The sequence below is a fragment of the Electrophorus electricus genome, chromosome 14 (assembly GCF_013358815.1).
Source record: "Electrophorus electricus isolate fEleEle1 chromosome 14, fEleEle1.pri, whole genome shotgun sequence".
NCBI lineage: Eukaryota > Metazoa > Chordata > Actinopteri > Gymnotiformes > Gymnotidae > Electrophorus > Electrophorus electricus.
Genome location: NC_049548.1, coordinates 2,471,188 through 2,485,653, shown reverse-complemented (window position 1 = coordinate 2,485,653; position 14,466 = coordinate 2,471,188). Strand labels below are relative to the sequence as shown.

General features: G+C 44.6%; 3 protein-coding genes across 7 annotated transcripts; 2 read left to right on the top strand and 1 right to left on the bottom strand.

Annotated features, from left to right (window-relative positions):
• The first annotated feature begins 8,784 nt into the window (after positions 1-8,784).
• On the top strand, positions 8,785-10,109 carry LOC113591431 (dickkopf-related protein 3-like). The gene is made up of 4 exons (XM_027031916.2): positions 8,785-8,942; positions 9,361-9,535; positions 9,652-9,853; positions 10,021-10,109. Exons 1-4 carry the CDS (start codon positions 8,847-8,849, stop codon positions 10,079-10,081), a joined length of 534 nt encoding a protein of 177 aa, XP_026887717.2. The 5' UTR covers positions 8,785-8,846; the 3' UTR covers positions 10,082-10,109.
• A 780-nt stretch (positions 10,110-10,889) lies between these two features.
• On the top strand, positions 10,890-11,527 carry LOC113591436 (cytochrome c oxidase assembly protein COX19). The gene is made up of 3 exons (XM_027031925.2): positions 10,890-11,031; positions 11,129-11,240; positions 11,330-11,527. Exons 1-3 carry the CDS (start codon positions 10,950-10,952, stop codon positions 11,418-11,420), a joined length of 285 nt encoding a protein of 94 aa, XP_026887726.1. The 5' UTR covers positions 10,890-10,949; the 3' UTR covers positions 11,421-11,527.
• Positions 11,528-11,823: 296 nt separating this feature from the next.
• Positions 11,824-14,338, bottom strand: LOC113591434 (RNA-binding protein with serine-rich domain 1-like). Of its 5 annotated transcripts, none has more exons than XM_027031920.2 (7): positions 14,253-14,338; positions 13,441-13,656; positions 13,159-13,329; positions 12,978-13,080; positions 12,720-12,873; positions 12,440-12,614; positions 11,824-12,302 (listed from the first exon to the last, which is right to left on the bottom strand). In XM_027031920.2, coding segments are annotated over exons 1-7 (927 nt in total). In that variant the 5' UTR covers positions 14,255-14,338; the 3' UTR covers positions 11,824-12,196. The 5 variants fall into 5 exon arrangements, with proteins under 5 accessions (XP_026887721.2, XP_026887722.2, XP_026887723.2 ...); XM_027031921.2 differs by having other exon boundaries at positions 12,449-12,614; XM_027031922.2 differs by having other exon boundaries at positions 12,473-12,614.
• Positions 14,339-14,466: the final 128 nt, after the last annotated feature.

Here is a 14,466-nt window from a genome sequence, read left to right as displayed (position 1 = left end):
TGTGGAAGAAAAAACAAATCAAAACTTGTAAAAGCCTATCTAAGATGCAGAAGGGCAATGAGTGTCACTGGGGTCTGTGTAGTTCATGACAGGCCACAGTGGATCGACGAGTTACGCGAGGGCAAGCCTCCCTGTTTCCTGCTCCTTCTGTGTGAGGAGTCTTAGTGTGACATGTCCCTCATTTACTCAGCATGCACGGCTGCAGAAAGGACCATACATGAGCTTCCCCCCCAAGCTATCTGCTCCTCAGAACTTACTTGTATCATGATAGAAGAAACACGAAAACTAGTCTGGGACGAGCATAAGGAGGAAGCACACATGGACGCCTTGTGCTGGTGGAGCGGACGGACCCGCGCTGTCTCCCGCCGTGGGAAACGTCAGATGGCTGTTGTTGGACAGACAAGAGTGGATCGGAGGCGAAATATATTTGCACCCGGACGGGCCCAGCGCGAAAAATTGGGGCATGATCTGTGATGGAGTGAGCGAAACGAGGTCACGCAATCCTCTTTCGCTCGCCCAGTTCCACGGAACGTGCTGCCTGGGAGGGGAAAGGGCTTTTTACAAGACTTCACAAAGCAGTAAAATAGCCCAAATAGTTCCAGGTCAGATCACGATGGCGCAGAAGTTGAGAAGAGTGACTGCAAGTTGCCGTCTTCAGCAGAAACAGATCCAAATAGCGAGGGGCCTGGTTGACAGGTCAGGAGGCCCTCAGAACCGCACTTTAAATCACAGTCTTCCCTTCGGGTCCAGATGACATGGTACATTTGTACGCCTGACATCCGAGCCTAATGACGTGGCGGTCTATGGCGCTGCCATTCCCTGATGCATAAAACTCGATTTCACATGGACGGATGAAGTCAGCTGTGTGAAGTTTTCTACTGTAACTGAAACTCACAGTGGTCACTGGAGTGAAGCAGCTCAGGCAAATGTCTTAGATCCGAGCAGCTCCAATTCAGAGCCAGTCTGCAGCACCTCGAGGAATATTATCATCGCATCAAGTGGTGAAGCCCCCCAGAGTTGTTGATGGTGCTGTGAGCAGAAGCTGGACTGTGATCTGACTACTGACTCCACCCCCAACCCCTCCCCAACCTCCCCACAGTAGCAGACAGTTGGAGCAGGATGAGGAACGGCCACAGGTGCCAGAACTCCGATCGGTCAGAAGCCTGGCCCGGCCCGGTCTCGTCTCTTTTTCCCACGTTGACCCAGCAGAGCAGCATGGTTCCGATTAGAGCAGGAATCCCACTCACCCAGCCATTATTGGAAACACGAAAAGGGAGGCTTGAGCCAGCCCTAGTGCTGGAGCAAAGACGCCAGCAAGCATGGCAGTGTTCCCACTGGAGGACACCCATAACCCTTACGTGACCCGCTTATTAAACCAGTAGAGAAATGTATTGCTACGCAGCCTGTTGACATATTCATTCACATCTGTGAATGACTTATTAAAAAGATACATAATCGTCACTTTCCTAAAATAATGGCCTGAGCCATTTTTTGACCAAAATTATTTTTTGCCTAAATCACCTCCTCACCATGCTGGCCACCTCTGGTAAAATCACCTATGTCCTCAGTTTAACAGATCGTGTGATTCTACCCCTGTAATATAATGGCCTATGTCAAGAGTGTGACTTGGCAATTTTATTTTGCCCAAGTCAAATGACAATTTTAGATGCTTTTCAAAATGGCAGCTGCTCTAAAAAGAACAAAACTCTACCTAGCCCATGAAGCTATTTCCAGGACTCAGGACTCATCCCCTATTGGTAAGTGATGACATTTCCTATAAGATTAATAATACTCTAAATATTATAAATCTTTTTATTCAGTCTCTTTAGCCAACATTTTAGTTAATAAACTAGATAAATCCATGAAGCATTTAGCAAAGAAGAATCTGGGGCTGTGACATGTGATAGGCTTTTTTGTTAACACTTTCTTTTCTGTATTTCATGCACAGTAATAATATTTCTTTCCATATTAAATTTTATAAATCTTGAACATGGTATTAGTCATTCTAAATAAATAATTACTAAAATAATTTGAGCAGTATTATAGTACACCTGTTTTTACAGCTTGCAAGCATGTTCTTGATATAGCTTAACTGCAAATGTATACTTTTTTTGTTTTTAGGAGAATTACTTGACACTGATCATGCTTCTTCCATGGAAGATGACAATGAGACTGTCATGGAAGGGATGAGGCAGCATGGACCAGGCCCAGAGTCTGTTTCAGATGGAGTAGAAAATGCCTTAAAAACACCTATTGATATGGTTGAGAATGCCAAGCAGACAAATCCACAACATGAAGAGGACGTATCTGATGACAACGACGTCATCCGGGATCCAGATTATACGCCATCCCGTGCTGAGTCCTCTGTGCTTAAACATGAAGACAGCCTCACCATGGTGGCAAGTTCTCTAGAACAGGAGCATGTTGATTTAAATTCAGCCAAAAGGTAAATAAATAAACAGCTTAGTCTGGAAACATGGAAGCAAAATGAATCCAAGGAGAAACGCCTCAAAGGAACGTCTTACAGGAGCAAAGGTGGGAAAGAAATAAGTGCCGAGACTTTGGGTCCTCCCTGCGCTTCAAAATTCTGTCAGCGAGCCTCAACTCGAGACTGCCTAGCCATTAGAGAAGAGCAGCGGCAGTACATGTTTCAGAGGTTTTGGACAATGAACACCTGGGAGAATGTTGATTATATGTTACAACAATGGTCACAAAGGTTACCACAAAGCAAAATAAAGTTGCTGAGGGATCCAGACGCAGTTCTTCATTGTCCTACCAACTAAAGATCCAAGATGGAAGGAGTATTAAAGTGTGTTAGGCATTGTTTTTCTCTACTCTTGGTCTCCCTGAAAGAACCATTACACACTGGCTGAACAAAGACTCCATCGTACATGACGAACAAGCAGCAGCACCATCTAAATCTGGACCTCAGAGAGGCAAGCATGCAAAGCTTGAAACTGATGTCAAGGATTTCCTTAAGGACTGGTCGAGGGACCTGCCAACTGTTGAGTCACACTACTGCAGAAGCACAGATACCTACAAACACAAGAAGTTCCTTCACCCAGGCACAACCATCTCCCAACTGCATCGGCAATATCAACAGACAGCTGCAACTGCTGGAGTGAGAGCCGTTGGGATACGATATTTCACAGATGTGTTCCATGAAGATAATTATTCTATATTTATTCCACGAAAAGATCAGTGTGATATTTGTGTTTCATTCAAGCATGTGAATATCAGTATGGCTGACTATGATACCCATGTTACCCAGAAAGCTGAAGCAAGGCAAGAGAAATCCTGTGACAAAGATTCTGTGAATAATGAGAAGTCAGTTTGGACAATGGACCTGCAAGCTGTGCTACTGTGTCCAAAGACCCAAGCCAGCAGCCTGTATCACAAAACAAATCTGCAGGTCCATAACTTTACACTCTTCAAGTACAGTACAGGGTACTGCTACATTTGGGATGAAACAGAAGCCGACCTCAGTAATGAAGTGTTTGCACACCTTCAATATCGCCATTTTGAACGTGTGATTAAAGACCATCCGGAACTGAAAGAGATCATAGTGTGCAACGATGGTTGCGGTTATCAGAACTGCAACATATGTGTAGCCAATGCTAACAATTCTGTGAGCCTGCAAGGAAATATGGGGTTGTAATAACAGAAAAACCTTGTTGCAGGGCACACACAAATGGATTGTGACAGCATGCATAGTACTATTGAATGCAAACTAGTTACTGTTATCTTCACCCCGAGTGACTACCTCATCATACTCCAGAATGCAAGAATCAGGTCATCACCGTACCATGTGAAAATGCTCAGACATGACGTGTTCCTGAAACTGAATGCATCTTACTTTATTAGCATCACACCAGGCAAACAAACTGGAGATCCAACTGTGCATGATTTGCGGGCTCTTCAGTTTAGCAGTGAAGGAAAGGTCCATTTCAAGCTATCCTTCTCAGAAGCAGTGTGGGAAGACCTGCCACAGAGGATACAGGTACCAAATGAGCCAATAGCATGGATTACAATGTTTCCATGTGCTCTGCCAATCAAGGAGAGAAAGTTCCAGGACCTGCAGTCAATGAAACACATACTGCCCATTGACTGCCGACTTCTTTGACAGTTTGCCACATTGAAAGGCATCAGTCAAGAACCCAGCAATAAAAAGCTTGAAGAAGTGATAAGATGCTCATGTTTCCTCAGCATTATGCTTAGTCAGTTCGTTAGTTACTCTTCATTGTTCACAAAGTTGAAAGTTTAAAATGACTTAAGTCACAAAGTAATGTTCAGGAATTTGCCCAAGTTATTTATTTCTCTTATGTTGCATAATTCTTATACATTCTTATAAGTATGCAAAAAGTAATCCATTGTTATTCCCCTTTTCAGTGAAAAAAAGAATAAATATCATATTTTCTATATTTTGTTCAGTTTTTTGTGTTTCCTGAAAAACTTGAAAAAATGACTTTATTTTAGGAAGGTGTCAATATGTTTTACGAGTATCTTATACGCTGGTTTCCTTAGAGGAATACGCCAACATTATTCCTCGGATATCTTTGAAATATTTCGCTTTTATTTGGATGTTGTGAACACTGATGCATCATTTCCACCGCAGCTTAGTACATCAGCATCAATATATTAACACTGAAGACAGTGTTAGGGACAGAAGTATAGGAGAGAAGTATAGGAGATAAGAATGGGCAGAACACCAGATATAAAGGCTTAGCAAGTTTTTGGCTGAATATGTTAAAATATTCCTTCATAAATCACACTAAATTCAGAGGTAATATCAATTATGTGATGCCCTTTTTTTCTTCTTGTATAAAATTGCATAAAACGTGGGGAAATGTGCAGAAATTCTGTGCTTTGATTCAAAAACCCATTTAACATGTTCACAGGAAGTGGTAACTAAAGCTTAAAAATTCATTCATCTGTAATTATTCAGGTTGCCCTGCTCTGACCTTCCCGGCACCGGCCCACAGAAATGTTATCCACCCACCCTAACCAGCCACAGATAGCTACACGGCATGTGCTGCCATGCTCGAGGCAGCGCAACAAAGGCAGATCGGAGGGGAAATATTAGGAGATTCGCAACTCTTCATGCAGTGTTCATGAAAGCCATACTGCCTGTCAAATAAGCAAGAGGCCGCTAAGATAGATGAGAGGGATCCGTGCCTGGAGAAAGTGAATCCAGACAGCGGAGTAGTGCGGCAGCTGAGCGTGCACAACCATGGTGCAATTACACAAGCGCGTGACACGATACGCGGGAGCCAGTCCACTCCTGCAGCTCGATAGAGAGTGCGAGCAACCCCTAGGTCATGGGTTCGATGCCCTCTGAGCACACATACTGTTGTACTGACAAGAGATGTAAGCCGCTCTGGATAAGATCATCTGTCCAATTCTGAAAATGTGATGTAAGCCACTCCTGGGCTCTTACAGAAGACACGACGTGGGAACTGGAGAGATACCCCTCGCGTCCTAACAGTCTGTTACATCATCCTTCCGAAATAACACCACTGACATGACCTGTGGGGAGCAGGGTGTGCCATTATTTTCAAGGATGCGTCTGGGGGTTTTACAGCCGTGGATGAAAGTGCTTGTGATGTTGTCCTGCGATTTTGCCTGTAAAGATGTCAGAGACATTGTGTGCTTGCACCTCTCGCGTTCCAAGCACCAGGGTATGGTTTCCATTACACAGTTATTACTTTAGGTCACAGCAGTCCAAATTTCCCATAAGCTGATGCCAGTGCTGACACACTTGGTTCAAAGCATATAAAACCTTCGTTAAAGAAAAACAAAGCTAAGAACTGAGCCACAGAGCTTAAGAGTTGGTTACCAACAAAGACAAATGCACTTGGTTGTGTTGAAAAAGTGGAAAAACATTTTCTCTCTTCTGTGCCTTCCTTGTAAGCACAAATGCACACAAATCACACACCCACTGCAGGGGCTGTGGATGTATTATATTGGCTTAGTAAGACCGTTGTGTGCTGATCTCTGTCTGGATAACTGTTTGTGAGTATTTAGCAAGACATTTATTAGAATGAGATCCGGACCATTACTGGCCATTACTCCACCACAAGGTGCCCATTACGCTGTGTGGGATAAGTGGAGAGAGGTAGAGATAGAGAGATAGAGAAAGAGAGGGAGAGAGAGAAAGAGAGAGAGAGGTTTGCTAAGCAATGTTTAACAATACATTTGCTAAAGTTTGTCTTAGAATGACTTTCATGATAATGAATTTGCACATGAAAATCAACTCTTTCAAAAACCTACTCTGTGAACTGGTTCTCATTTCAGCCTTCATATAATCATCATCACATCTTCATGAGATCTAGGACATTTATTTTGTATAACATAAAACACGTTTAAATGCCAGTGACAACAAAGATAATGCGTGAAGGCCCCAGAGCCTGTGAGCACACTCAGAAACAAACACACAATACACACATTAGCCTACCCATCAGCATAACGGATTCCAACTGCTTTACAATAGCTAAATCTACAGGTTATTTGGAGGTCTCTGACATAACGTTTGCTGCAGTGCTACCTGGGTCAGCCCTTGCTGTGATAACCTAACGAGTCACCGGGTGAGAGCATGCTTAAGAAAGAGTGCTAATGCACCCTGGAGGTCTTTCCCAAGGAAGGTAAACATCTCAGCTTCGAAGATGCGCTGCATCGATTTATTGTCCTGTGGTGGGACGCCATTGTGGGTCCATCCAAATAAACAATCTGCATTGGATTGCACCGCTGGCAAACTTCACCGCTGTTCGCTCAGGAAGTGCCTGTCACCTCATAAATTCATGCACTGTTTACAGAGACACAAACTGTGGCTCGGTTTTATTGTTTTGGTGTCATAAAATCCAGGATGCCTGTTGTGTTGAGGCAACCGCTTAAATTTGCTTTGAAAGATACAGCAGGTAGATACCCTTCTTTCACTGTAATTGTTGTTTTTTTAATATTAAAGCACTGAAGCACTGACTTCTAACAGTTGTAGTCATGATGGCTTAAGACAGAAAAAGATATCCACACATTAAAGACCTGAATAGTGTGTCTCATCTGATGACAGAATGAGCTGCCAGAAACTATGTAAAAATGTATCATTTTTTAATGCAATCTACATAAAACGTGGATATTTTTTTACATTTTAAAAACATTATTATCCGAATAAATGTCTCATTCTGCATGGTAGCCATGATATTCATTTCTGCATGGTAGGTATGCCTGCTAGACACCGTCTCTCACACACACACAGACGCGCGCACACACACACACACACACACACACACACACACACACAATATATCTCCCTCGTTGTCAGCACGGTCGTTGTCAATTGATAAGGGCTTTTAATTGTCTCCTAATGAGGCGGCTATGTGGTAGACAGGCTGACTCTCCCAGAGTGGACAGGAGCCTGGTAGTGTCTGTGGAAGGCTGGGACACAACACACACATTTCACACAGCGATGTTGCTCAGGAGGTTTTATCCACGCACTGGTGCTCAACTGCATACTGCATAACTGACTGAACGACAAGGGAACCAAATGGTGCTTTGTTCGTTAAGGTCTGTCACCTCCAGGGACAGGGAGGTGTCCACAGAGTGCTGCTCTGTGCTTTTCACTGCGATTGCATTTCCTGTCAGTTGCTTCTGTAGTCCAAAACATGCTGGACATGTGACATAATATAAAAAAAAACAAGACCAAAAAAACTGGTTAAGCTTGATAGGTGCTGGGAAGAGCAGGCAAATCAGCCAGCGTGGTTTCCAATAGTTTTATGAAGCTAAGACATTTGTCATAGCATTGGTATTCAGCAGGACGGCAGCAGGAAAGCACGCAAAGACATCAGTGAGCGAGAGCGATGCCAACGCTTCATCTGCTCGCCATAGACGAGGCAGACAGGGATCACGTGCTGCAGCTGATAGCTGTGGTAATATCAGCTCCATACAATGAGAAATATTCTTCATCAAAGCTTTTGATGTGGCACTGGAGAAGAAAGGAGAAACTAACTGAAAGAAAAGCAAGTGCTACCTTTTCCACTCTTAGTTGGCCTACATTCTTGAAGAAGGATTACGGTTGCAAATAAATCAATGCTGATCGTTTTGCTGCTAAGACAGATCTGCCTTCAAAACCAAAAAATAGCCTCCTGACCAATCTACCTCCTGCCCCGGTTGGGTACTGCTAAAAGATGCTGATAATTATGTTTAATGGGATCGCCGGGGTTGTCTGGAGAATGTGTTTTGGCTAGTCAATCCCAGCATGGAGATGTTGGGTCTATGGGGGGTCCGTGGCAGGGCAGAGGGGGCTGTTTGTCCAGAGGCAGGGGGATACGGTCAACAGCAAGCAGCCCCCTGGATGGCTCCCCATGTAACTCTGACCCTCTCCATACATGTGTGTGTGTGTGTGTGTGTGTGTATGGAGGTAAAGTGATTGTCTGTCTGTTTGCGCAGACAACTGCCCCTCCCTCTTTACCTCTGCAGCTGATAAATTTGCCACCGTGTCCTAAGCACAGGGGGTCAAGGGGGTGGGTGCAAACAAACTTGCTAATCCACTGATGACTAATTGCCTCCTCTCATCCCACGGCTACAATAAACAGAAATACGAGCGGAAGGTTGGCTGCGTTTGGCTATATATAGCAAAGGGGACGGGGACAGTGGTCAGTGGTACGCAGCTGACACAACACGCGCAGGGAACATCACAGGAAGGACAAGCCACTTCTGCTGACTGGCTTTCACTACAGCTTCCCTGCAGCTTTCGGATGGCGCGAGGACTAAAGATGAGCACAGCACCGAGGCTCTTGTGCGTCCTGTGCGTGTACGTGTGCGTGTTGGCTGCGCAGGCTCGGATCTGGGCCTGGATGCTGTCAATACCCTACAGCCCGCCGGAAAAGGGACACGTTGGGCCGACGGACAGGGACACAGAGACGCCCCGCAACAGCTCCAACGGAGACACGGTATGTGTTCTGTGTGTGTTGGAAACAGGATGAGAATGATCTGTGCTATCTGTTGATTTGCACTAGTCTCCCTGAAAGTTAATCTAACAAAAATCAAAATGTGACCTCATTTGTCCTTTACATGCTAATGAAAAAATGTGCCTGATAACCAATTAATAACCAATTAATATTATAGATTATGGGAAATGATCAATTCATTGCCTAGCAGTTACCCTAATTATAGGCAGGTTATTTATTATTTGTAGCTTGCATTACATACAGCAGAGAAATGGGAAAGAAAGAAGAGCTTCAGACACAAGTCAGTCCTGCAATGGGAGGCAGCGACTCCAGCTGCGACACGGAAGTGCCACCGAGCATGCGTGTGCTCGGCTCACGTGCATGTCGCCCTGCTTCAGTCATAAACATGCGCACGTTTCAGGTGGCCTGCAATCAGGACCGTGCTTGTGGGAAGGGTTTCTCCTGTGACCGCCACTTCGGCCTGTGCGTCCCTCTGCGTCAGGAGGGGGGTTACTGCCGGCGAGATGCGCAGTGCGTGCGAGGCCTCGGCTGCATGTTTGGCCGATGCATCCGGAGAATCCCGGAGGGCCAGGAAGGTAAAGGCAATGCTCTCGTCCGTGAAGACAATCAAATCTCCGAGGCCGTAACGCTACGCAGATAAGTCTCACCTGTCGTTGTCTAAGACCTGCCCTTTGCTTTCCCTTGTTTTTAGGGGCCCGGTGTAAAGTAGACAAGGACTGCGAGGCTTCGATGTGCTGTGCCCGTCATCACGGCGAGAGGGTGTGTAAGCAGCGGCTGGCATTGGGCGAAAGCTGCTTCGTGCCAGATGGAGGACTAGCCTTCAGCATCAACCAGATCTGCCCGTGTCAGGAGGGTCTGCTTTGCCGTGGAAATGGGCAACCGAAGAAAAGAGGGTGAGTTCTGTCACCATAGAACTACAACATAAATGACTGTGCAAGAGTTTGATAAGCAGGGCTAGTAATCTGATACACTGATAATGTCTGCTATCATGAAAATACATGCAAAGGTCATTCAAATGAACCAGAATCTGACTAAAATAACATTGTTTTTCCCCTCTTAGGATGGAATTTGTATACTACCCTGAGTTAAATAACTGGACCTGCCAGGTTGCAAAACAGTGAAAACATTCTTCGATAAACTTTATTTATTAGGTCACTGTATATACTGTTTGTATATTGTACATATGAATAAAAGTTTATTCTTTTAAGCTGTGTCTAAAATTTTATGTGAGAAATGCATTATTTATTTATTATTATTTATGCTTTCTCGTTAATGAAATGGTGAACATTCTCATTTTTGTGAGCATGGGCTTTTAAAGCTTACCATACATTTATTTTCTTTACCCATTACATTTAATGGTATCTGAACACTTTATAGTAAGGGCAATTTGATACTTCTAAATTATGTGTAACTACAATTCAGTACAGACATGCCCCTTTTTAAAATGTTATACTATTAAACACTTGAAGTCATAAAATTGTTGTGACAAAGAAACAGAGCTGTAATACAAATACTGCTTCTGCTCCTCCTCCTCCTCCTCCTCCTCCTCCTACTACTACTACTAATAATAATAATTATTATTATATTCCATTTTCAATTCCTTCAGTGGTCCCTCATATCAATGAACATGTAACCAAATGAGAACATAGCCTATATTAAATATAAACCAATTTTTAGCTTTACGAAACAACTGGGAATCGTATTTTTATTAAATTAAACTTGGTGCATACCCGTTGAATACTGTGCGTTTTCTTTAACATCTACATAATCGAAAAATTAAGGAGGAAGCGGGCTATACAGCTATACTCATATATGTCATACGCATGCCTACAGTCTGCTGCTACGGCGTTGACTTTTATTTTGAAATGTGTGAGTAGAAAATAAGTATGTGGATTTTGAGGCTCACTTCACGCTTCCTCAGTGTGGCACTCTCCAAATAAACGCGTCCTCATCCGGTCGCCTGCAGTTGTAACGCCGAAAACAGTGACAATGTCGACGGCGATGAATTTTGGGACCAAGTCGTTCAAACCCAGTCCCCCGGACAAAGGATCGTTCCCATTAGATCATTTCGGTAACCGTAGGAAACGCCTTTTATCCGTATTGGTAATGTCCCTGAGCGAGGACTCTGATACAGCTCACTAACGCGTGAATGTTGTTTGCACTTACAGGTGAATGTAAATCTTTCAAAGAAAAGTTCATGCGGTGCCTCAGAGACAACAAATTTGACAATGCGCTTTGTCGATTACAGTCCAAAGAATACCTGGAATGTAGAATGGACAAGTAAGTGATCTGGGGAGGTGAAATAAACTGCAGTTCATTTACTAAGTGTTTGAACAGAGTCCTGAACCTGCATTATCTGCGTGGTTTAGGCAGCTGATGACTAAGGAACCTCTAGAGAAGCTTGGCTTCAGAGACCTAATGGACCAACCCAAAGAGGACAGCAAAGAGCCAAAAATCTAAGTTTATTATGTCGCTTATTTAGAATTTTTTATTCTTGAATTTCATTGTGAATGTAACACTTAAGTTTGTGAATTGCTGGGCTTGTATAAAAATGTTATTTGCTTTTTCTTGCCGCATTTCCAGTCATTAACTATTAACTGCTATACTGATTATAGCAGTTAGTGTACCTGATGATTAAATATGCTTCCATATTTACAGAGCTGCTCAATGAGGATATAAAACGGGCTACACTTACTACACGTAAGGAATCAGCTCAGGTGGTTTTCTGTTGTGGAGCAAAAGTATGTAGTGGGAAAAGTCAATGAAAAATCCTGAAGCAGTTTGGGTTTGCTCCAGATTATAACAAAGCAGGAAATCCTCTTATTTTTTTCCAACATGCATACATGCTGTCGGATCCCAGAACTGTCTTGTATATTCATTTAATCCTATTTTAAGATTTAACAAAATATTGTCACACATAAATTGACACCCAATATCATGTATTCTGGACAGTATGCCTCATTTAAACACAGTCTACGTTATGCAGCTAATTTAAAAAAAGAACAGGAAATAAACTGAAATATTTACATTACACAAAGCAAGCACATCTACAGTAACTCTTTCAAAACATATTTGCAAGAAGGGTGCAAATATAACCAGGCAAAAATATTAACGAATAAACAACACTCAGTGTTTTGGAACAAAACAAAGCACCCAAAAACAGATGGGGACTTTTCCTCTGAAATAGACTCCAGCCAGTACATGGTGTGGAGAAGATGAGGAGGCATCCAGCTCATCTATCGCGAAGAGTTGGAACTGGAGCGAGACCGGTGCCGACGGCGGCCTGGGGATCGGGAACGAGACCTGCGGCGTGGCGGGGAGCGTCTCCGTGGAGACCGTGACCTATGGCAGCAAACGGAGGCAGTCGGTTAATAAGGCCTCCAACGCGGCTGAACTAAAGCTTGTTCTAAAATAAAGAGTTTTGCTCAGGTCTGGAACGTTCATTAGCACACAATTCCTTCTCATGCACCAAAACCCACAACAAGCACCGGCGGGTCGGACGCTGGGTTAACCTGCGCCTCATGCGGGGTGGGGTTCGTCGCCACATGGGTGGAGGTGGGGGCATTCTGCGCGGGGGGGTGAGTCGGCGTGGAGGAGGGCGCACCCTGGGGGCCAGCACGGCTGTGGCGGTAATCTCTTGGCCATCGATTTGACCTGTGCAGGGCACAGGGTCACTATAATCAAAAACTTTGCCTTCCATGCCAAGTTCTCTCTAGCGTCCACAGTGCTACAACAAGTGCGATATCAGTATTGACCAACCTCCATCCATATGCCTGAGTGCCTTCTCGGCCTCGTCGGCAGTTTCAAACTCCACGTACGCGTAGCCCTTGGAGAGATGAGGGTGCAGTCTGTCCATTGGCATGTCGATCATCTTGATCTTTCCATAGGTCGAGAAGATCTCTTGGATATGTTCCTTAACGAGACGATGAATAAAAGACGATGGGGATGACCTCTCAAGGCAAAAGGCCTGTGACTGTAGGAGATGTTTACATTCATGCAGGCATGTCAAGGTCTTACTTTGATGACGTTTCTAGTTAGACGGCCCAAGTAAACTTTAGTGGGACGGGGACTTGGACTCCTTCTGCGGCGTTCTTTGTCATCCTTCTTGATTGACTTCGACCTATTAAATGATGATAATTAGGCGATCAGTGTCATGGAGAACCATGAGCGTGGGTCAAACTTAAAGGTCACAACATACTTGGAGCGGGAGCGTCGTCGGTTGTCATGCCGACGCCGGCTGGGGCTGGGAGAGCCGGAGGAGCTGGAGGAGCTGGAGGAGCTGGAAGATCCGGAACGACTGGAGGCAGACGAGGAGCTAGATCCGCTCGAGGAGCCAGAGCTGGAACCAGAGCTGCTGCTGGAGCTGGAGCTGCAGTGGTGGGGAGCACGTCACACACACACACACACGTTATCAAAAGATCTTGCAGTAAAATCCCCGGAGGAATAAGAACACTTGTCCCACTGCTCTCCTGGCACGCACTCTTCAACCACCACCATGGAAATGCAGGACTCGCCCTCTGACTGGGTGGCAAGCTTGAAGACCAACCTACTGCTGCCACTAGAAGCGCTTCTCCGTTTCCGGGCCTTCTCCCGACCTCGCTCCTTGTTGGTGTTCTCTTTCGCTCCTGCTTTATCCTTGCCCCTCACCTTGGGCTTGTCCTCAGAGCGGTCCTTCCTTTTGGTTGGAGACGGAGCCCTGACAGGATGGAGGGGCCATATGACGCTTAAATGCATGAACATGGTCTTATGAGCAGCAATACAACTGGGTCACACCAGTTGGGGAAATGCTCTTGTCTTTAACAACCCTCTGCTGGGTTTATGAGGCTGATTTGTTTGGACATGTCTTAGACCTTTGCTTAAACATGTACCATCTCCACGATTAGCTAAACCCTAAATGTCTGCGCTGCAGTCCTAAACAATGCCTAATCTACGGCAGAATCATATAACATGATGTGCTTGTGGCGACGCGGCCAGAGCACTCTAAACTAACCTATGTCGGAGGTAAGTAAGAGAATGCAGCTCTCGTTAGCCAGCCAGCTAATGTTAATAGGGATAAGTCAATACGAAGATGGATTTTTCATTCATCAGACAAACTAAGCGAGTGTAAACAACCGCAACCTCCACACACAGACGTCAGACTGCTGACTGGCCAGAGCTGCAAGATTTCAGTTCAGCGACACAAAATACACGACTACGGTACAATATAGAAAAGGAGAGACAAGCATTCCGCAGCGTTTAAATTTAGAGACTAAACCCCTGTGAAAGATTATAACGGATGACATTACAACTTACATTTCTTGCCACTTTTACGCCTGTCGCACTTTTACATGACGCGGGACGCGCGCTTTTGAATAGACGTCACTTCAAGCGCGCCTTTCTCCGAACGTCTTTTATTCGTGGTTTTGCAGTTAGCTTGTCTAGCGTTTATTAACGTTACGTCTTCACGACTGAACACGTTATATTACATATTCATTCAGAGGACCGAGGAACACCTAAGCAGAGTGCG

Coding starts and splice junctions, on each gene's coding strand:
- LOC113591431 (XM_027031916.2), top strand. CDS start 8,847: ATGCTGTCAATACCCTACAGCCCGCCGGAAAAGGGACACGTTGGGCCG. Junction 9,536..9,651: donor AATCCCGGAGGGCCAGGAAG/GTAAAGGCAATG, acceptor CCTTGTTTTTAG/GGGCCCGGTGTAAAGTAGAC. Junction 9,854..10,020: donor GGGCAACCGAAGAAAAGAGG/GTGAGTTCTGTC, acceptor TTCCCCTCTTAG/GATGGAATTTGTATACTACC.
- LOC113591434 (XM_027031920.2), bottom strand. Junction 13,330..13,440: donor TCCATGGTGGTGGTTGAAGA/GTGCGTGCCAGG, acceptor CCACCACTGCAG/CTCCAGCTCCAGCAGCAGCT. Junction 12,303..12,439: donor CCGACCCGCCGGTGCTTGTT/GTGGGTTTTGGT, acceptor TTGCTGCCATAG/GTCACGGTCTCCACGGAGAC.
- LOC113591436 (XM_027031925.2), top strand. CDS start 10,950: ATGTCGACGGCGATGAATTTTGGGACCAAGTCGTTCAAACCCAGTCCC. Junction 11,032..11,128: donor GTTCCCATTAGATCATTTCG/GTAACCGTAGGA, acceptor TTGCACTTACAG/GTGAATGTAAATCTTTCAAA. Junction 11,241..11,329: donor CTGGAATGTAGAATGGACAA/GTAAGTGATCTG, acceptor TGCGTGGTTTAG/GCAGCTGATGACTAAGGAAC.